We start from the raw sequence: 23,625 nt of genomic DNA, 5'->3' as shown, positions 1-23,625 counted from the left end.
CCTTAAACACCTTTTCGAATGAGATTAGGCTACCTGATCACTAATACGTTTCTAATAGCTGCTACTGCCACTTGTGTAGATTCAAAATTTAGCATCGTTTCTTCCCATTTGCATTCTTTTCAGCTTGACCAGTAAAGCTGACTGGTCAGTTTACGTTCCTGAATTAGCCAGATCTCTTGAAGCTTGTGGTTGAAAACACTTACAAATAATGTTGTTTTCAAAGCTAATTTATTGTTTGTTTGGTTTCTTATATAGCAAATTGCTGAAGCCTTTCTGTTGACCCCTAACATTTATAAACTTGACTATGACTTCAGTATTTGCTTGACAGTGAACGTGGGCTTAATGCTCAAACTTTTGAATTAAGATAACCAATCATACTGGATATATTAGCAGCCTTTGATATGGCTGGCTTATATTTTGGCTGTGGATTTGGCTGTCAAGTTACTCTGTTCTCTCTGAAATCCGAAAAGGCAATTGTTTTTTACCCCACAAAATTACAAAATGGGGCTTTGCTGCATTCCACCAAGGAAGAAGCGTGACTTTGGAGAATCAGCAGCTCAGCTCAGTTCAGTTCTGTACCCTACATGACATCTGCTGTATTGTGAGTATTTTGACCATCCTCTAGTTGAGAGTGAGCCCATTGGAAGTCCACCTCAGATAAAAATTGAACTGGCATTAGTGAATTTATAAAGGTATGAGGTGGCATAGGTCATCTGTGCCCTTTGAGGATATTTTAGGCAAATGGGACTTGAATTTAAATCCATGTATATTACAGAGTAACTGTCCATAGTATGTTTAGCTCTAGTTTGTCTAATTTAAAATGTAAAGAACTCCCTAAAGGAGAGAGAGACAAGGTCTAGAAGTGTATTTCGCATCAACCTTTTCCGCTATATATAGTTTATGCCTACAGTGCCTCAAGCAGCTGGCAGCGAAAATGCACAAGTCTTTAGATGCCTCAGACAGACAGCAGTAGCCAGAATGCCTTCCATCTGTCTGCACAGCACTGTCATTCATCAGTAGTGCCACGTGTGAGGGCTTTGCCTTCACCGGAAGAGCTGTATTGAACTGGGACATGACTGTCTGCATATCCTAGAAGCAAGTAAACCTTTACACATTTCAGACTTCTATTTCACAATCCAGTGTTGAGTGCTTGGCCTGTATTCTACTTGGTAAGATTCACAGTAGTTGCCTTTATGCTCTGAATAGGCAATAGCATTTTCCTAAGGATAGTCACTATTTCTAGTGCGGTCAGTTAAATAAAGCAGAATTATATGAGATGAAACAAAGTTAAAAATGAAAAATAAATTTAATATTAAATAAAACCATTGACTATATTGGCTTGATCATATTTTAATAGCAAATTGCATAGTTAGAATCTCTTGGTTCAGTATCATAAAAACTGTTTAGTTCTTTGCCAGTCAAGCTGTGCTTCCTCACTTCCATTTACCAGTCTGCATTCTTATCTAAACCCTTTTTTCAGCATGTTGGGAAAACTAGGGGTCAGCTATGTATCAAATCATCATATCAAATATTTTGATACAGGCAGTAACTCATAAGATTTTTTTAAGCTACATTGCAGAGTCTGCGAGACTCTATTCCTATATTGCGTTCTTTCAAATCCTGCTTTAGAAGAACTGATATCTCTTGGGTACCGACGAGCAAACAGCCCTCCTGAAAGAGTTCTTAGAAATCTAACTCCTGGCCTCCCCACATAGTTCATCGGAATTCTTTTTCTTGAATACTCTGGAAACAAACTTCATGCAAGGAAGCTATTCCCAACCGCTATATAGCAAATACAATACATAGGAGGTGGCACTGAAATCGTGGACCCTAGAATTTGCTGATATGTAAATTTTTCTAGTTTTAAATGCAATTAGATTCTGCCATTCATTAAAAGTCAACCTCATATCTATACTGGTAAGTTAGCTTCACGTGTACAAAATGCTTTCCTTTTCCTTTGTTACAGCTCTGGTAGTCTCCTTGTCAGAAGGAGCTGTCAGGGTCTGTATCTGGCCCACCCATCTGACACCATAGTTTAGATTTAGGGGAAGTTTTGGAGGACATTGTTTTGTCAGTACAATCTTTAATTTTGGTGAAGATACCCTGCATACATTTCTGTTCTGCAAAGAGCTATTGAGTTGTGGTACCAGGAACCTGCATGTACAACTCCTATCTTGAAGCTGATGGCAGAATTCATGCAAAACAGGTAAGAATCACGTGAGAGTCATGTAAGTGATGAATACTGCAAGGGTATGCATTCTGCATCCTATCTTTCTGTGTTTTGCTGGTCCTTATGATGTCTGGCTTTGTCTTTAACACTGCTACTTTTGTATGTTGGAGCAAAGTTAACGAACGGAGCTCAGCTTTCAGTGTCAATGTATTGTTTTACCAACAGGAATGTGTGAGAGACTGCTGTGATTTTTATATTACAAGTTAGTGGAATTGTATGCTTTTACTAGCAAAAATATTGCTAGTTAAATTCTGACTTTATAATTAAATATTTGAAAATAGTCTACTGTCAAGATTTGCTGCAGGCTGAATTTTTGCCTTAAGCCAAGCACAAGTGTACATATGTACTTTTTAAACTGCAACTCCCTTTACAGTTTCTTTCCTTAGCTCAACTCTTCTAGCCAAAATAGGAAAGAATATTACCCAATACAGCAATATTTATAACCGACTTGTAGGTAACTTCTCCCAGGTCTAATTTCTTCTCCATGGGCTCGCTAAAGAGACCTCAGAATGATTGTGGGAGGTGATGTCAATACTTTACATTGCAGGTGTTGGAATGAAATTTTTGTTTTACCACAATTAACAGAACAATTTATTTGGGGAAATTATCATTACACTCGGAAATATTTAGTGTATTGCCCAAAGGAAAATAAGACTTTGAAATGAAAAATTGATAGTTAATGTCTCTGTATTGGTTATCTTCATGACCAAAGTAATTAGGGTTTTCAGCAGAAAAGTATGTGTTCTCACCACTTTTCATTTTGCCTTGCAAATCGAACTTACAAAGAAAAGTTGCAATATTTGAAGTTTGAAAAAATATTCAGTTTAATCTAGTGATAGGAAATCCGTGCTTTGTTCCGACCTGGCTCCCAGTCAAGCACGAGTGTGTACGATGTACTCCTAATCCCTCAATGGCTACGCAGACCTTGAGGCAGAGCTTCCTGCTTCTCATTTGTGTTGACTTGCTCACTGGGACTTCCTCTTCAGTTTGTGTACGTTCATTATGTCTTCTGTCCTGGTCGTAGTATAATAAAGGCTGGAGAAGTTGAACCTATTTTTATTCATGACGCAGTGTACAAACAGTATGCTCTAATGGGGCTGCAACGCATTTCAAGGAGGAGATTGTTAAAACCTAAACACAGAACTCTAATAACAGTAAGCAAAAGCAAAGAGGAACTGGAACAATAAATCTTATGCAAAAGATGGCTCTTCAAGCTACTTTGCATATTCATGTTATTCTTCTGCCTATTGGTATTCAGAAAATCTGCCTTGTTCCCTTTAGAAAACATCATCTGGGATGGAGTTCTTCATGAGTTGTGTACTGCATTAGCTTTTACAGGTTATAATGCATTATACAATATACTTTGACATGGTTAAAATATGTTACAGAGTATCAGATTGTGCATTATGCCACTCTGACATTGAGAAGATGTGCTGTTTTTGTTGTTTTTTTTTTTGCCTCTGCAAGCCATTATCATTTCGTGCATATGGAATACACAAATGTTTTATACAAGGCACGTTTTATTTATTTATAAACACCCAGATTTACTCCAGAATTTGCAGTGCAGGACCCTGCAGATACGGGCTCAGAAAACAAAAAAAAAAATTGGACTTAAAGGAATGAAAGATGCCTGCCCCTATCTCTGTGACAAGGGTTGTACAAGTACTACACATATCATCAGAAGTGAGGACTACCAAATAGGTCACCAGGGGATTTTCTGTTTTACATCACTCAGTGATGTATCCTTTCCCTTTCAGTCTAAATAAACACTAAGGGTAAGTTTTCAAGTTACTCAGAAGCTTAAGATCTGTGTTGAAAATTAATTTTTAAGTACTTAATGGTTTTCATTTAGGCATAAACTAGAAGTTAGGCTTCTTTATCACAAAAAAATAGAAAGATACAACAGGGACTTTGGCAAGAGCTCTGCTGTGTTTCCAAATTGGGAACAAAATGGTTCTTGTTGACTTTGGTAAAGCATTTGCATCAGGGGAGACAACATGGTTCAGTCTTCTTCAGGTCTGAATGTTCATGGAAAGTGCATACTGCAATTTACACTTGGAGAACTGTCTCATGATTGCCACGGATTTTATGTAGCAGAATAACCAGTGGGGTTTAGCTGATTTTAAAAACTAAACAGAAGTAAGGTGTTAGCCTAACTACTTGGATCGTGGAAAATCTGCAGCATTCTTCTGGGCTGTATAAAGGCACAAGATACCAGTCACTGCATAAGGAAATACACATTGTCTGGTCACTATTTTTTTTTTTTATATATTTTATCACATGATGAGTTATCTAAATCTGTTGCCTAAGAAACAGTGCACATCTTTGGACTCACAGCTAGAAATAATTTATCAAGTAAGTGTACTTTGTAATCAGCAAATATGTTTTTTTTGTTTTAGGGAATGAATCCATTGCAGTTTTCTGCTTCGATGACCATCTGAATGTTTTTGCTGTTATTTTTTAGATCACAACGTTTAAATTTTGATGTATCGTCTCCAAATGGAATTCTTCTCTTCAGAGAAGCTAGTAAAATGATTTGTACGTACGGTAGGTATTCATTAACATTTCCTCTGCAGTGTAGTTCTTTGCCTGTCTTGTAATATAAAAATCCTGTTAGTTCATATTCCTGAGCACTGCTTGATTTTTGGAGTGTGTATCAGGACTGCAATTTAGTACAGCTGATATCAGCCCTTTGAAAGGTACAGGGTTTACATGGCAGACCTTTGGAGCTCATTTACCTTCGTAGATCAGTGTCCATTCATGTAAAATTGTTGCTCCTATCACTTTAACTTGAACGCCTGTCTTTTAGCAGCTCTAACTGGATTTCAGCAAAGATACAAATACTCATGAGGTGTTTGATCTGGGCTACTGATTGATAGGTGTGGGTTGATTTTATGTATTCAAATTATATTCCAGCAGTTCCAAAACATAATAGGACCATAACAGCTTTACCCTAGAGCGCTGTTAAAACTGTTCGTAATAAGTTGCTTCATTTTACTGCTCCCACTCAAGTATTCAGTTGCAACAGGTCTTCGACACCAACTGTTTATATTAGACTCCAACTAACTTTGTAGCTTACAATCGCTTCTTGAATATTTTGAAAGGAATATCACCAAGTTTTTGTAGGTTTGTAGTTTCTGTAAAAAGGAATAGCTGTAAGTGTCCTGTTACTTTTAATGAAAGAAAATGTATGCATTGAATTTGCTTTTACTGTGTTCAGGTTGCATTTTAGGTCTGGAAATTGTTTGTTACATGGATGCCTGTATAAAAAAAAAACATTCAGGTGTAATTTTGCTTTTGATCTGCAGGGTATGGAAACAGTATATGCAGAATGTGTAAAGCAAATACTTATGACAGAAAAAATTACAACCACGTAACTCTCTCTCCTTGCAAAATCATTTCTCTGTTTTCTTTTTCAAATATACCGTGTTGTTAGCCGGCACTAGTTTTTAAGATATGTTTTTTGGTTAATTTGTTAGAATGAATAAACAAAAAAAAAATCAGGTTTTCCTTATATGAGAAGATAAGAGGTAAAGTTTTAGAATTTACTATTAAACTTCTATTATCCATGTACTTAATTTGTACTTAACTGCTTTAAACTTTCTTTTAATGTTATAGAAAAATATAAATGTAATTATGGTGGTGCTTCAAGCCCACTTGTCTTACGGTACCTGATCCCTTTTTTTCCTTTTAATTTCAATCAGCCTTTACCATCCTTTCTGCCTTTCCGAGAAAGCTACCTTATCATTGGTCATCCATTTATCTCAGCTGTTGGCATCCAGTTTCTAATCCTTGCTTAGTCAGCCACAATGGTTGTTTTCAACCTGCTTCATTCCAAAGTAAGGTCTACAAAACACTTTATTAAGAAACCTTTAGCTTTCAGATACAGCTTTTATGGTGTGTATATGAAAATCATAAAATTCTCAGCCCTAAAGTAATGAAGAGCCCTAAAGCTCTTGCACATACAGACCAGACAGCATCTTCTGGCTCATGCGAGAAGTTAATTAGGCATTGTAAAAGGAAATTTCAGGACAGTGCAAATTTAGGGTGTAAATTAAGCAGTGGAGTCACAGGGTCTGTTGAAACCTGTGTCCAAACACCTGTTGCCGCCTTAGTTAAATGATGCTTATCATGAAAAGTAGTTGAGGATGTGTGGCATCTATTTGGAGATGTGTGGCATAGAAAGAAATGAAACGATGATAAGAGCTTTCTCTCACTATTTCCTTTCCTGTCCTCCTTAACTGTTTTGCTATGGAAAGATGTTTTACTCACAACAGATTTAAGTAGCAAGAGGAAAAATGTCCTTGATTTCCTTCAAAATAATAACTTTAAATCACCTATCAACTAAAATTGGAAGAAAGGTGTGGAGGTCGCCTGTGAAGTAAAATTGGAAGAAAGTTGTGGAGGTGGGAGAAAACCTCCAAACAATGTGTATGTGTATAATTATATATATTTATTTAAATATTTAATATTTTATTTCCAATTTGCTTTTAAAATACATCCATATTGTCATCAGTGTCTGAAAGGGTCACAGCAGTATCCTTCCACTATTTTGGTGAGAAATTTAGAGAAACTGTTCAAGTTTTCTGTGAGTGATTGTCAGTATTTATTCCAGGATTGGACTCACCGCAAAATGCACATGAAAGAGCCCCCAGCGCAGTCAGCTAAGTCAGCCTCTTAAAGCAGGGATTTCAAATAATCCAGCTGGCTCTGTGCTGGCACAGATGGGCAGCACTGTTCTGACCAGCACGGCTCAGCTGTGGGCCTTCTAATAAATGTCCTAGGTTAGCGCTATTTCAGATTGCTACAGCTATTTCTGAAGTGGTCGCTGTTTTACACTCTGGGAAGGTTTTACTGACCACTATAAGTATTTCACAATTAGTCACCTTTGAATAACTGCTATTAACACTTTCAGCATTTATCACCATTTACCACCAGTTCATGAAATTACTGTTCCAGTGGATAGAATAGATGCGGCTCTTGGAGATGTGTTGCAAGGATTCATTAGTTCAGTTCTGTATGATCCTTTGAACGTACAAATCCTTATAAAAATACTGATATTCAGAGATTTTTCATTAATTTCAAATGCCTTTCTGAAAATCTTAAAACCTATGTTGTGCTTTAAAGGAAAACTTTAATCCATAATACTCTGGCTTTTTTAAATCTATATTTCTCTTCTAAGCATATGTAATCTTGGCAGACGTATGAGGAAAGATAAACAAGTAAACCAAGTGACAATCATAAAATGCAGTACAGTGTTCCTGAGCAGTATTTCCAGCCCCACGTTTGGAAAAGTGTGATTCTGCTGTACCATAAGTGCAAGTAACATAAAATTTTGAAAGCGATAGTTGAGATTCTCACATTCAGCATGATTTTATGGTGGGAGCATTAGTGAACAAGCAGAAGATGCACAGTAAATGTAAAGAGATGACAACAGAAAGCGTTTGCTATTTATCTTATCAAGTCAGCCAAACCTCTTGTATGCGCCTGCAGGTCATAGGGAGCTCCTCAAAGTTGATCAAAAAGACTTTTGAAACTCAGGGTAGATTTGATTGTAATCTAAACTACAATAATTACCTTTTTTAACTAAGAGAAGCACAGAGTGACTAGATGAGACAGAGGGGAAAAAACAGAAGCAAACATATTTCTTTCATCACACTGTCCTTGTGGAAAGCTCCTTCCTTTCTGTCTCCCTTTCAGTTAATCCACTGACATAGGAGGTTGCCACAAAGTCTGCCCAGCCTCCTCTTATCACTGGGAAGGTCTTTCCGTCACCTGGAGGCCTGTCTGTGTTTGCTCATCTTGGCAATCCCTGCCTGAACAGCGGGCTTGTTACCTCTTTGCTCATTACCTCTCACTTCTCCTGCTCACCTTGCCCTGGGTGGTGAGAGCTCCTCTCCCGTAGCTCAGCAGCTCTCCAGGGTGAGATTTGGCCCTCGCCTTCAGAGAGTGATTCCTAGCCTGATCGCTCTGCTTTCGTAAAAGAATCTGATGTACAAACCATAAATGAAAATATGGCATAATTGTATTGTGCTTCCATGGGTCAGCAAAATTAAAGTTCATTTTAGAACTGGAATTTTTCTTCTCCCTCACTTCTGGTGTTGTACAGAAAGTGCTAGTAAAAGTATTTAGAATGATGGAATATCCCAAGTCGGAAGGGACCCACAAGGATCATCAAGTCCAACTCCTGGCTCCACACAGGTCAACCCAAAAATCAGAATTCAGGCCATATGACTGAGCGCATAGACCAAGATATTTAACAATTATGTTCAGAAATTTCACTAGCACCAAACTAAACAAGAAGAAACTTTCCAGTTATGGGTTGGGTATGGTGGGGGTCTTCTTGCTATATAAACCTATAGACACATAAAAAGTTGGTATGAAATACGTCCTGCCAACACTTGGACAGGGAATTTGTAACTGAAGTAGGGTGGCATCAGATGATTTTACTCACCAGCATCAGAGCACAGTGCACTGGTGGATATTGTTGATTTTTCCTAAGTCTGGAGTACACTGATCAAAGCAGTTTTGGGTAATGTAAATGTGACCTTTTTAAGGTTATGAAAATCTAGAATTTATGTACGGATTTGTTCTGTTCAAACACGGGATTGTTGTTTAAATCGGAATAACTTTCTTAAACAAACATCTTGTAGCATGTCACTTTCTGTCCATCTTAAATTTTGCCAAATTTTGCAATGTCTGTTTATGTACACCTGGCATCTCCATTTACCTCATTTATCTTCTGTAAGATAGGTGCTTGGGCTGAAAATAAAGGGGAGAAGAGCAGGATAGAACTGTTTCTGGGGCGTGCATGAGTGCATGTGAGCATGGCTGCTGAAATTTATTTCTAACTCTCGTCCAAAGCACACACATTTTTTTCTCCTGTAGACGTGTACAATGAGCTCATTTTTGAATGGAGAGCAGCAAAAATCTAAAATGCCTATTTTAAAAATATACTAACCATTGTCAGTTGCCACTGAATAAAAGTACGAAATCTTTGTATTTCTGAGAATTTACCCAGCAACGATACAGTGCAGAAGACAATTCTAAGATGTCTTCACAAATGCTATATGTTCAAAAGATGTAAACCCTGGCATAGGATGCAAAAGGCACTTAGGTAGTCAATTAGCCTTGTTAGGGCTCTGCAGCTGCTTGGCAAAGGGTGTTGTGTGTTGTCCGTTATGGCTACAGCCAGGCCGACTGAGTGAGTGATTTAAAATAAACAACTGAGGGAAGGAAATTGAAAGGAGTAGGAAGATTGTAGTCCACCATTCTTCATCCCCAATATATTTCACTTTTAATTCTGTATGTACAAGTCCCCTTACTATGTGTTTTTGAACTCCCAGTGGTGGTATAGGAATGATGTTTCAGTACATCTTGGGACCATCTATTTTTGTTTTGTGGTTTCCTTACATTTTAGTAAACCTCTTGCCTTTCATTATAGGAGACCAACATAAAAATAATATTTTCAATATGCTGTTTTTATTTATCTACATTCTGTCATGATATACTTTGATGTAAGTTTTTAATTTTGCTTCAGCTTTCAGCTGTTGTAGCAGTTACTGCTCAAGGTCAGCAATGAGGTTAGCCACAGTAGCACAAAACAATTTCCTGTTCTCACAGCCCAGGTAGCATTTGGATGTGGATTAAATTTTACCACATTTTCCAGTAGCCAGACACGATTATTTCTAATGAGCTTTAAATTGCTTCTAGAACATGTATTTCAGAACTTAGCGTGGTAATCCATTCAGTGCTAGCAACTTCATAATGTAGCAGTTCTTCTTCAAAATTTTGCTTAAACTGATCGGTGCTTTATAACAGGTATTTTTAATCAGTAGATTTGCTTAAAAGTGAAGTGCTCACTGTTCTCGGTGGCTGTTCCTCTGCTGTCCTCCCTTCTGCAGTACTGGTTCCATAATATATTGCTCTTCATTACTGACTCAGATTTCATAATCTGTTTCTTTTGGCAAATTTATCTTGGCACTATTCATACTTGTTGTGCTGATTTGAGAGGTTTTATGCATGTTTTGTTGCTGTGGAAGCCTTAACAAACTAGTTTTTGAAGCTTGCTCTCATCTTTATGATTCAAGTTTTCCTTTAGTTTTTCTATATGTGGCCACTTCTTTATACTACCCTAGCATTCTGAATGCCTGGGAAGCATCCATTCAAAACCCATCTTTATGGGACAGTAATGAATAATAGTAAGTATGAAAGGGGAAAAGGCAAAACAACAACAACAAAAAAACAATGCCTTTCCTCTATAAATATGGTAAGTTTTCACAACCTTTATTTAGTCTTACCAAAGTGTTGTGTTTTTTGTTTTTGTTTTTGTTTTAACTTAATCCAATTCACACTTTAAAACATTATTTAGTTGTATTATTACAAATACTGCTTATTGGACTGAATTCTAGAACAAACCCTGCTTAAATGGAACTCAGCCATAAGGAAATCATATCTGTATTATAGCTCCTACTGTAAAAGCAATTAAGCAAGAGAACTGAAAGGGAAGCTGCCTGTCCTGACATGCTCCCACATCTAGGAGGGAGTGAGGGAATGAGCTGTGCAAAGAGCTCTGGTGCATATTGCCTGTGGGATTCTGAGGCATGGTGATGTTATCTTCGGTCAGAGCATCCCAAGATGTTGTTTTAGCTGCCTTTGTATTCCTTCTATGCATGCACTCCTTTTTTCCTACAGCTCCTTTGTTTATTTACCGAGGATTCTTTCAGTAATGTGTAAATTATCAGCCAAATTCAAACCCTTATTTCCTATCTGCCAGTTTTACCCAATATCTTTAAAAATCCTTTTCTTATTCCTGCAAGAATTTAGTATCACCTCAGAGGCTGAAATAGTTTATAATTTTTTGTCAGTGACGTATTGCTGTCAAATGTAGGACAAAAGGTTAAATTAGAAGAGATTCTTAATAATTCTGAAAGTTGGGTATTTTTAAGAATCTGTAAGATTCAGTTTCTCCTATATAAAAAATAATTTGGTGTAATTTGGATTTGTTTGGTTTTTAATACTCAGTCATAACACTGAAACTTCACTAATTAGTCCCTGCAGAGATCTACATTTTGACAGGTGCCATGAATTTCAAATACAATTTAAAAGTTCTGCATATCAAAGGTCATTTTTATGTTGATTTAGTTTCTTTAAATCATTTCTTCTAACAATAGGAGTTTATAAAATTGTATTCCAGTCCTCCACTACAAAGATTATAAATGTAAACGTATCCTCAGTAGCTGAGGAGTTGTTCTTGACCTGATTCCAAGTACCTCCGTAAATTAGTTTATGTTCAGTAGTGTCTATGGTGCGTGAAAATATTCCCCTGAAGCTCCTGCTAAATGTTACAAGTAGACCATTCTTCCTTTTTATCTGGTCAGGCATAGCACCGTACTTCATATTTTTTTCAATAACTAATGCTAAAGCACTCGTCTTTGTTGCAGCACAGCATCCATTGACTCACAGGCTGATGGCTTGGGGCACTGGTAACAGGGACCGCAAGGTCTTTCACCTCTGCTGCTAATTTGAAATCAGCTGTTCCTACTCTTAGGCCCTTTTAAAATCAGTCCATGAACACAGAACAGTTCTCTGTGGACTCTGTCCACTTGCACAAAACAGCTTTTAATCTTGGACTAGTCACAAATTCTTCTCAGTGTTTTCATTAGAGGGGCTGGGCACTGAATTCCTCCCTGCCATGGCTCCCCAGGGTGAGGTAGTGTGAGGGGCTGGGGTTTGTGCCTTCCTAAATTGAATGTATTATGCTGAGAAATGGATTTAAGATTATAATTATAAGGTGATTTTTTTCTGGTCAAGTAATAAAAACGTTAGAAGATCAACAGTACAGTGTAACTCCTAGAATTCATGTTCCCAGGCTAAGGGATTCCTAGTTTTTTTTCAATTTCTTTTCTCATCATTCCATTTTTTCCATTGGCTTCCAATTAATTTCCATATTAAGTACATAATTGCCTTGTTGACAACTACTAAGCTCTTTCCATCTGTTGCATATTACACTGAGCACTTGAAGGAGCTGTGATTTCATGGTGTCGTGCTTGGAGAGCACAGCTATTAACTCTGGGCTGGTACCTTCTTGGATGGAGAACTTCTGCGCTTCGGTGTTACTAAAGTAAAGCTTTTCAACAGAAAGTTTAATAGTGGAGAAAACCAGATACGGTAGCTTACAGCATGCTTACTTTTTTGACTTTTGTCGCAATAATTGTACTCTATTTATATGTAGTGGCTTTCAAAAATAGTGTGTACCTTTCCACTTCATCTCACAGGCTGATTGATTCATTGGTTGATTTTATAGAATCTGAAATTCACTGATATTCTCAGTAACTAGACTAGGTCGTGTCAAAAAGAATAATGCTAATTAAGATGACCTGGCTGGGATGTCTTAAACTGGGCACTTGTGGGTAGCTAAATGGATTTTATTTTCATTTTATATAAGTGTAATCAGTAATGTAAAGTATTACAATAAGTGAATATTCAAGTACACAGAAAGACATTCTTCTTTCCTGCTGTGTCTTATTTTTCAAAAGGGATCGTTTGGATACACGTCATTTGTAGTATAACAGAGATTTAACACTGTCTGGAAGGAATTTCTATCTGGTAGCAGTCACTGGAATTGCAGCTTCGTCCCCACTTGCATCATATTCATGTCTGTAACTTTCAGGGTAGTAGAGATGCTTATATATGACCATTTAAAGTATCAAAAACAGTCTGTATTTTCATGCATAAATATTAATTGTTTTTAAATTGAGGCCTCAATTTTGATTGCAAGTGACCATCTTTCCTAGCAAAATATTTGATTCTTCTCCTACCTTCCATAATTCTGTGATGCCATTCCTACTTCTTCGACACCCCAGCTACTACTTCAAAGTAATCCCCGATTGTACTCCCAGTCTTTTAAGTCTGCTCTTCCTTCGCAACCTGATGGATAAAATGCTTTGTACTTGCTGAAGCAGTGAAGAACATTAATGTTTTAAATGGTATCATGTTACTTTCTCTTCCTATTTGCATGAACAATAGCAAACACATGATGCTTTGATGTGCTGTGTTTAGAAACAAGGCTTCTCCCCTCATTTTTCTAATTATATGAGGTAAATTTCTAATTGGCACTAATCAATAATATTAAGAAAAATAATTAAAATAAGGCAGGTAAGTAGAGGTGAAAATCAGTATGGGTATCTATGGGGAGAGGCAGTTAAGTATCGAACCTTAGTATGTATTAACAGTGCTATGCAACCTGAGATGTGCGTCATGTGATGTCAGGCAAGTTTTCAGGGGTATATTTGATTTGCCTATGACAGAAGCAAAACTGAGTCACCACAAATACTTCCCTCATCTGGCAATGTTTGGAATTCTGAACAATTAATGGTGCAGGTCACCTGTGTGCTCCTTGTACTGAGGTGTCCTAAAAGCCGTGACAGCTAGGTCAGATGCTGAAAGCAGGTGAGTTGAGCATCTGATCTGCAGAGTTGTGTGCATTCATTTGTAGGAATGCTTTTAAAAATGCAAGGTTTTGTGTTACTTTCATCTGGTTAAAATTAACAAGAATCATCTCCTGTTGAGTAGTAACAGAGTGAAGACGAGGTTGGGTTTTTTTGCCTGCCAGGCTTGTCAAGGTTAACATCAGATGGGGTCAACCTAGCAAGACTATTCAATGGTAGAACTGAAGCACTTAATCTTTCCTGTGTTCATTCTACTATTGCAGCTCTGTTTCATTAATTTCCTAATGTTTTTTAAAATAATAATAATACATTTTTGTCATGAAGACAGCCTAACTCTAGGGTGCTATGAAGATAAGTATTAAATTATTACAAGATCCTTTAAAAAAACTTGGTAATGAGGCCTTGTACAGAGGATTGCAGTGGGACCTGCTGCGCTGCTGCAGAGTGGATCCAAAAGTCACTACTGCCTGGTAATAGCAACAGCAAATATTTACAGTTAGCTGTTATTTTTACAGTATAAACATGGATTTTAATTAAAAAATCATTCCCATCTGTGACTGGTAAAATAGAGGCTTTTGTAATGGACATATTTGTTTTCTGAGGGATGTATTTAGTGTGTGTATACATCAGCAACTATCCCAAGAGATCATCATGCTAATGGATCAAAACCAGGCTTTGCTGCAGCATGAGAAACTATAAAACCATGTGTTGCAACTCTGTTCAGATTAAGGAATTCATGCTGATAGACTCAGTCACGGTCTGGATGTAAATCAACGATGGCAATTCCACGGCTTATATTTTAATTTTTGCATACTAATTCCTTGGTGGCTTTTAAGCTCTAGTCACGGTTATTTAAGAGATCTTTTACGCCAAATGAAGAAACCAATATACTTCTGAATAGTAATGAAAATAAAGACCAAAAATGAGTTTAGATAGTGCCATCAAAATATTTTATATTTGCAGCTGCTTATTTAAGTTTCTCTCTTTCTTTTTATGAAAACAGGTAATCAGATCCTCTCTCTTGGGACTTTGTCAAAAGATCAGGTTTATCCGTTGAAACTCAAGGGCATTTCCATCTGTTACTCTGCACTCAAATCTGCCTTATGTGGAAATTATGTCAGCTTTGGCGTCTTCAAGTTGTACGGGGACAACCACTTTGACAATGTACTTCAGGCCTTTGTCAAAATGCTGCTTTCAGTATCCCACAGTGACTTGCTAGTAAGCAATTACTCATCTTGGGAGTCTTTACGTAAAATATGAAATAACACCACCACAGGCTTTGTATTGTTATAATGAGACAGAGGGATCTAGAACAGCTCAAATGCAGTTTTCAGTTCAATTACTTGGATCTATTTATATAGCGACATCCAAAATACAGGTGTGATAGAACTGCCGTATGAAATTGGAGCTTTTCCAGAATTTTCGTTAAGCTCTTATTGAAAAAGGAGAAATGTAAAATTTTGTTCCTTTCTATACTTCAAAACGTATTTAGGTTGCCGGCGTGCATTGCAACACGTCCTCACATATTCAGCCGCTCTGCAATTAGTTTCAATCTGTAAATTGTCACTATGTATTTTCCATAGAATTTAAAACTTTAAAGTACACCGTGTTCCCACATCTCTGTGGGAAGACAGCAGATCTTGTGCAATATCAGCCTTAATTTGAATTGAGGCATTTTTGTTCAGAACTGTCATTTTCTTGCAGGAAGGGACAAATTCTGGATAGTTAATACCCAAACTTGTGCCTGTCACAAAAAGTCCTTAGAACTGGAAAAGTTTCTCTCAGTGAAAACCAGTTTTTTGGTTGTATAGTAAAGACTACATATTTGGCACGTTCCTAGCCATCCAAAAATACATGCTTTTAAATAAGGGTCCCTAAGAGTAAGTTATCTAGTTGTGCCAGTCAGGCAAGTGCCTTTTCCTGTGCAAAGCCTGTTACAGGAAATAATTTAAGCACAAAATGTGCATCTCTGAGATGATTTGGGGAAATCTGTGATAAACCTCAGTAAGATTTCCTGCAGAAAGTAAGATACAGGCACCAATCCTGTCTAACTGACCTTCTAAACAGGATGTTACACTACTTTTACTATACTGAATGCTGCGTAGAGTGTCAAAGTATGACAGTATTATTCAGAACTTGTTTTAAACTAATAGAGTTTATATCCTATGGTAAATTTGAAAAGTTAAAAACTACCAAAGACAAGAAAACATCTTGTTTCTCTAAATGTTCTGATTTAACGGATAAATTAGAATTTATCACATCATAAAAATACGATCATCTTCTGTCATCTGTTAATGTAATTAACATTAGTTAATCATAATACCCATATCAATGTATATCTTTTTTTTTCCCCCCAGCAATATCGAAAACTAAGCCAGTCTTATTACCCACTTTTGGAATGTGTGACCCAGGATCACATGAGTTTCATTACCAGTTTAGAGCCTCGTGTCCTAATCTATATCCTTACTTCAATATCTGAAGGACTTACTGCAATAGGTAAGCGTTGCTTGCATACAGCTGAAGAAGGAATTGAAGGAATATGTAGTTGAATTTTATTTGTAATTTTTAAAGTAAATGGGGAGATTTTCGAAGAAGCTCAGACCTTACTAGGACACTCATTCATACCTTAAAAAATAAAAATCAAGTGACAGTGGAAGATGCTGGGTTTTGAACATTTTAAGACTCTTCAGTTAAGGGAGCTAAGTTCTTTTGAATATCTAACCTGTAGGTTTGTGCAGGTAATATTTTAAAATGATCTTTTCTTACAAACCAGAACTAGTAAAATTATTCATTTGCCTCCATTAGAATTGTACTGGAAATTCATGCATTTGTTCCTCAGAAGTAAAATATATTAGTATGTCTACAGGAATCTGCCAGGTTTTGTTTTATTTGCTCGACATAGCTGTTGTATGTTAACAACAAGCTGTTGTATGTTGTACATGCTTATTCTGCACAGCTGTGATATGATTGGAGAAATTTCAGGATACCTTTATAAGTAGAAAAAAGAAACTAGATTTTTAATTATTCAGTACTTCCTGAATGCAATTCAGAGTGGAATCAGTGTAACAGAAGCATACCTGGAGTAACAATGAAAATGCAGCGCTTTGATTGCAGTTCATTTTATTCTCTTGCACAATTTAATATACAATTTTTAACCAGATGACTGTTTAAACATTTGGGGGGTTGATGGGTTTTCTTTTTTGATGGCTTAAATTAATTTGGAATATGGAAGAGGAGACAGGGCATTTGGGAGAAGAAAAATAAAACATGCAGTTATATCCTGATGACCTTGGAATACCATGCAGTTATATGTTTTTTGACTGAGAAGCTGTTTAAAACCCTACAGTAGTATGTATTGATTAGGGTGGTTATTAAGGAAAAAAAATAGGAATGTATAACATTAGTGCGTATGGATGTTATTCCATAATAGCTGCTGTTTCTCATTACTGCCAAGTGTCAGTCAGGCCCCACAGGAATGCATGAATGCACCAAGGTTCACAAAGCATTTGCTATGTTAAACACATTCAGCAGTTTTTGCTGCAAGATGGAAACCGCTCTTAGAAAGAGAATGGGTAGTAAATAGCTAAGCAACAGTAGTAAAGTAGTATTCAGGTCACTTTATTATATAATGCTGAAATCCATCTTCTCCCAGATATTTTGAGTGCTTTGTCACCTGTAATGATGGTACAGCAGTTTCTGCCTATCGGCTGGCTCTGCTGCGAGCCTGCCTGTTGATTGTTTGCAAATGGATATGTTGTACTCAATGCTAGCTTGACTGACAGCTACTAGTTTAGTAAGCTCTGTTCCTGATCTCAGGTATTATTCCACATTACATCTCTTCCATTTGAGGTATTGGATGTATTCATTTTAATAATTCACTAGCATACCAAGTTTACTTTAACCATCTCTTTGAAACCCAATTTGAATTCATGTCAAAGAGAGAGAAGAAAATTTAAAAGCTATATAAGCTTCAGCTTTCATGTGTTATGTTTATTTTCCACTCTCAAAAAGTGTTGAGGAAGAGTAGGAAAAGTGTGTATTTCCAATTGTAGTTTACAAGTCTTGTGTTTTAGGTATTTGGGAGTTGTGTCATGAGGAATTACTAAGTTTTAGGAAAGAAAATGTTTTCTTGTGAGACTTCTATTTGGTGAAATTCCTGATTTTCTAATCAGAAGAGTATCAACAAAAAAACCTCACTTTTTTCACTTTTTATAAACCATATACTTGCTTAGCCAATAAGATTTTTTCATCTTAAGTACCTAAAAACAAGTGCAAATGTACAAGACCAAAATAAAGTGTTTAGGTTGTTTTTTTTTTTAACTTCACTGACAGCTTGATGCAGTCCATCAAAAGCTATTATGCTTACTTTTTCTTTTTTTTTCTACATTTACTCTGATTCCTCCAAAGTCATTTTTCAGTCTTTGAGACTTGCGAGATCTGTCTAAGACCAGGCCGTTTCCACATTGCCCAGAGAGGATGTGGAATCTCCATCCTTGAAAATATTCCAAGATAATAAGCAGGGCTCTGAGCAACCTGTGTGATGTTGACCCTGTTTTGAGCAGGAGCTTGGACTGGAGGGTTGGTTCTGTTTGGTTTCTGCCACCACCTGTAGGATCCCACTGGTATTTTCCCTAGATTTTCTACTTTCATTCTCTAGCTTTCTAAAATATTTTTTTTCTGTCTAAATGCCTATGCAGCCCTTAATCTCTGTGAACATTTCTTGCACATTAAAAGTAATAAGTACTTACCGTAGTTAGTCAGCTAGAAAATGCTTCTTTTTATTTTTTTTTACTTATGTTGAAGTAATAGTGATAATTTTTCCTCAATACCACGTTTCTTAATTCTGCAGATATCAAAAAATGATACCGATGTAGGCCTTTATATTCCTCATTTATGTTCTAAAAGTTTTATTTATGTATTGAATAATTTTCCACACTCTTATAATGCCATGTCCAGATGAACTACTTTTTGCTGAGTTTGTAGCTCTTAACTTACAGGTCTTTTAATCATCTCCAGAGTTCGTTACCTCTCAGTGCATTTTCTTAAACTAGTTCTTCTAAATCTTTTATCCCTTCTAAAGTTTTGGCATTTGGGCATTACCAATTGTCAGGCAGTGAAATAAAAATTTGTTTCTTCTGTGTTAGTTGGTCACATGCATCCTTCTGCCCTTAGTAAATGGGTAAGTATACCCAAGTGTTGCCTCTTTCACTGAATTACATCAGTGCCACAAGAACACTGTCAGAATAATAGGGCTCAGGGCTGTGAACCATCTGAGGGGGAATTGTGTTTTAAACTGATTAGAACATATAAGTCATTTTCAGAAATGTTTATAAAAATGAAATAGCTGGCTTTTTATTTTAAAAATTAAATACTGGGAGATTACTTCTGTTCGACAGAAAAAAAGCATCTGTTTTTTCTCTATTCTCTTCACATGTGTGAAACATTTGAGATTTTCATTGTTGTCAGCTGTAAGATAAACATTCCCCAAATCCTTATTTCTTAGGAGTGTTCATTCTGAGTAAATACCTTGCTTGATTCCACACTTTATAAATACCATGGAAGAATATGTATTCCTTTGGAAGCCCCTAGCTGTAAATCAGCTGTAATGGAAGCCCTCATCTAAGCTTTTATTGTGAGGATAAACAGTCCAATAGTTCTCTTCTAAAGTGTTTACCTGGCTTTTTCACAGCTGACTCAGTGGATCAGAGCCTTTTAATGTAGTCTGCCTGGCATGTTGTCACTAATCTCTGCAAAGCTTTTCTAATTCTCATATGATTAATAGTGTACTATGCTATTCATTGAGGAAAAAGTAAAACATTTTTTCTGTCTTGCTGCCTAATTTAGATGTTAAATTGCTAAATCGTTTTACTTTCTAGGTTTAGTCTCAAAGGCAAATAATGCTGGTATTGAACTGTAAGCGATTGATGGACAGGGAAAATACCACTTAACTCCCTCTCCTTACCTTTATGTGGAAAACAAAACAAAATCTTTTAATTTGCAGAGATTCAGGAAGGTCATTAAACCGTTCAGAAATAATTCCCCTCCAGCATGCTGATGTCATATTGTTTAGACCAAAAGTTGTTTGGTTTCTTTGTTGGCTTTTTCGTAATAATATAACTCGTTCTAGCATACAAGCTCTACTGCCACTTATTTGAGCTAATGGCTAATTGGAATTGCATACGTAATGCGAAAACGTGGAGATGGAAAAAAAAGTTCAGATAAAGTCAGCACTGAACACATTAAATGAATGCATGCTGGCAAAGAAGAAATGAAATAATTAAAAGAGGCAGCTGAACATGATGGTGACTGGCACCAGGGTTGTCGCCCTTGTCCCCTCCCCACCACCAGCACCTATCCAGCCCTGGGAGCTCAGTTCTGCTGGGCAGAGCTGCGGACCTGCTGCTGGATTCCTACTGCTGGATCCCTGCTGCCCACCTGGAGCTGCTCCTGGCTTCTGCCGCAGCCACGGCCTGCTTGCTTCACAGTCCAGATGATTAGTTCACAGGTGGTGGAGCTGAGCTGACCAGAAATGAGAAGTGTGGTTTGACTGCATTTGTCCTGATTATCCCAAGCTTTTACCTCCATGTCTTTTATTATTCTATCTTATTACGTCTTCTCCATCCATTTCTTCTGTTCACAGCCCAGAAATGGTAGCTCCTTGTTGCACTTGTTCATTCTATTTATTTGGTTGCCTGGCTTGTCTCACTAAGATTTAGTGAGCACGCTAGCCTGCTCCAGCATGAGGTTCCTCATGCCCAGAAGAGTCATTCAAGGGAGTTTGCTTGACGCTCCCTGTCTGTTATATCCTTGCAATCAAAAGGAAAAATGAGTATAGGGAAGCATATTTGATATATAGTTATGGGCAAATTTAAGTAGCTCTTAACACTCATATCAGATTCTCATGAGCAAATGATAGCATAGACCTGTCTGCTGTCCTGCTAAAATCACTTACTGTCGAATGTAAAATATCTACTTGTACAGTATCAGCATGTTTAGAACTACTGCTGTTTTGTAAACTGATGATAGTGATTTACTTTGTATTATTCAATTTAAAAAGAAATAGAGTTAAGCACTGGTTTAGAAATACAGCAGAGCCCTCCTATGAAATATGTATTTTCAAATCTCTCACTTGTTGTTATTGATGGTGATTCAATTCCACTATGAATTGCATTTCTAGTTTATATGCAGGACTGTTTTGGTTGAGAACATGATGAGTGCCAGGTTCTGCAGTCTTTACTTTGGCAAGACTCATAACTTTGAACTCGGCTTTCTGCAGGCAACATTTCTTAGGACTCGGCTCTGCTGAATGCAGTCCTGGGATGCCCAGGGTCAGTCTGAGACTGAGTTGGGACGCTGCAGCTTGTTCCTGGGGTCTGATAGACCATGTTCAGCTCCTGCTGCTAAGTCACCTGGCACCTCTGGAAGATCAAGTCTTAGGAGACCTTTTGTAGCTTCTTCACTAGCAACTGCTTCTTCAGCGTTTATTTCAAACTGCTAGCAAAATACAATTAGTTTTTAGATGGCAAAGAGTTAATAATGCTGGCACAGAGCTTAAGGAGTTAAAACAGACACAGATCAAAATACTTCAGTGTCTAGAGGGATGTGTTTAAATGAACACTGCAAGGTTGGCAGGCCTCCAAATTAGCATAGTTTAAAGAATTCAAGGTACATTTAATTGGATCCTTCTAATCCCTTTTCCCTCAGAATGAGCATTTTAACAGTTTAATTCCTTTTGCAACCCCCACACATCTCTTACTCCAGTGGCCCATCTAAAATAAATGCTGTGAACTATAAAAGGCCTAGACAACTACTAGCTGAAGTCATTGGAAGCTGGATGAGGGCCGAAATCCACACGTTTGGATTTGGTTTTGCAGTTGCAGGGAATATCAGTTCCAGTTAAACCTTGTACCCAGCGTGTCAAACCCCTGCAAGTATGCAAAGAGCTTTAGCTGGTGGTGGTGTGGTGAGGAGCTGGAGGCTCATTAACACTGTGGCTCTCATCAGGAGAGGTGGAGTGGGGAGGTCAGGTGGCAGCCCCCCTTCTTAGGGCCTGGGAGCATCTCGGGGTCAGGGCGGGAGGAGACAGCAGCTGGACAGGAGAAGGGGCTCACCACTGTTTTCAGGAGTAAGATGAGAGGAGAGTGTGTGAGAAACCAGGACCAGTGCACCGTTGCCATCATGCTGATGCACACAAGTGAACAGAATCCTCTTTCACAGCAGCAGCACAGCAGGCAACACCTAGCAACAAAATAACTTACATAAATCAGGCAGACATATTTACTTTGCAAATAGGTTTAAGCTTTTAATCTCCCTTACTTATAGAAACAGTAACTAAAGATATGAAGTGGCTTTTGCTTATGCTTTTCAGCAATGTCCTTCCTTGCTGTCATGACTTTCTGTGTTGGGGACGTTCATTAAGTGTTGGTCAGTGACTGCAGTTGCATTGTTGCCAGCCAGATTTAATATATTTTAACCTGCTTGAATTATTAGTTGTTAACCAAAGGGACCACCAGGCTGCTGTGTGGTCACCCTCTTACTACCTGGCATGGCTCTTGTCCATTGTGTGCCATCTGACATTGCCAGTGGGCTGTCTGGGGCAGAGAAGCATTGTGAAATGCTGCTTGGGGAAAAGACTGGGCAACGGCTCTACTTATTTAACCTCACTTTTTTGGTAAATGGATCAAAACAGAATTTTAGTTTTCAGGAATCTGAAAGGTTTAATACCACTGTGTGCTAATAAAGACAGTCTTCAAAGCAGGTCCATTCATACATCAAAAACAGTCTTGTTGATGTATTGATTAGGCTAATGTCAAGCAGATTATTAAAGTTGAGCTCTGAGTACTATAAAATGTCATTATTAGTTATTCTTTTATAGAAACAATTTCAGAACTGTTTCCTTTTTTATGCAGATACAATCGTCTCCTCCAGCTGTTGCGCTAGCTTAGACTACATTGTCACATACCTCTTCAAGCACATAGCTAAAGAAGGCAAGAAGACTCTACGACGTAGAGAAATTTCACAGGATGGACAAAGATTGTTTAATTTCATGCAGCAGAACCCGGAAGTACTACAGCAGGTGAAGTGTCAGTCTTTTCTATGGGATATTATTAATTTTATAAATTTTTCTGATTTGTGGACCTTGTGGTACTGAATGCCAGGGTAGCACAGGCTGTTTAGTAACAGAACAAATCTCCCTGGGCTGGTATGCAACCCAGAGTAGGTTCAGCTGTGTTCTCATGACAACCAAAGATTGAAGATATTTTTTGTCATACTGGAAAGCATAGATACTGAACTTGGCTGTACAGTATCTTAAAACTTTGGTTTCCGTTTTTGCTCAAAAAGTGCGGTATGCAACATCATCAATACATTTCTATAGAAAAACGGTGAGGAACGTTCTCTATTGTAGAAGAACAATTTATGGCATTGAACCACAGACTTTGGTAATGAAATGTCTATATTGAATGGTTGTATGCTATTGAGTGTGAATGTTTACTTTGCAGTAGGTGACTCACAGTTGGATTTTTCAGTTGAAGGTGAATACGATAGAAATTAAATCTCACTTCTGAAAAGGAAGCAGTCGCTGCAGTACTTAGGAAAGATTTCCCCTTCCCAGCTCGGCCAAGTTTATTGTAGCCTGAGTACATTAAGAGGAGATTAGGATGATCTTAGCTACGTTTCTCCACATTTGCTCCATGCCACATTCCCTTAAAATCTCATTAAGCTATTTGAAGATGCATATTTACTAGACTCCTTGGATTCCTAATGCAGTTGCAAAGATGCCATTTCAGGAGACGCGTTCCGCAGGTCTGGAGGCTTTTAATGAAAACGGAAGTTATTAACAAAATGCAAATGATGAGTGTGGTCGTCGTTCTGCTTCCCTAATAGATACGCTGTCATTTGGAAAAAAGCTGGCATACAGTCACCTTCATCACGTGATTATTGTTG

The 23,625-nt window shown here is 37.5% G+C and overlaps 1 protein-coding gene across 6 annotated transcripts in view; it reads left to right on the top strand.

Moving 5' to 3' along the window:
* Positions 1-23,625, top strand: part of RANBP17 (RAN binding protein 17) — a 160,956-nt gene that overhangs the window by 114,685 nt on the left and 22,646 nt on the right. For all 6 annotated transcript variants that reach the window (XM_040573616.1, XM_040573613.1, XM_040573614.1 and 3 more), the window contains 5 exons: positions 2,099-2,206; positions 4,695-4,777; positions 14,684-14,898; positions 16,038-16,176; positions 22,590-22,756. In XM_040573616.1, the coding sequence (XP_040429550.1) occupies positions 2,099-2,206; positions 4,695-4,777; positions 14,684-14,898; positions 16,038-16,176; positions 22,590-22,756 (712 nt within the window). The remainder of the gene's footprint in view (positions 1-2,098; positions 2,207-4,694; positions 4,778-14,683; positions 14,899-16,037; positions 16,177-22,589; positions 22,757-23,625) is intronic.

The sequence above is a fragment of the Cygnus olor genome, chromosome 14, assembly GCF_009769625.2.
Source record: "Cygnus olor isolate bCygOlo1 chromosome 14, bCygOlo1.pri.v2, whole genome shotgun sequence".
Classification (NCBI taxonomy): domain Eukaryota; kingdom Metazoa; phylum Chordata; class Aves; order Anseriformes; family Anatidae; genus Cygnus; species Cygnus olor.
This window is presented reverse-complemented; position numbering and strand designations above follow the sequence as displayed.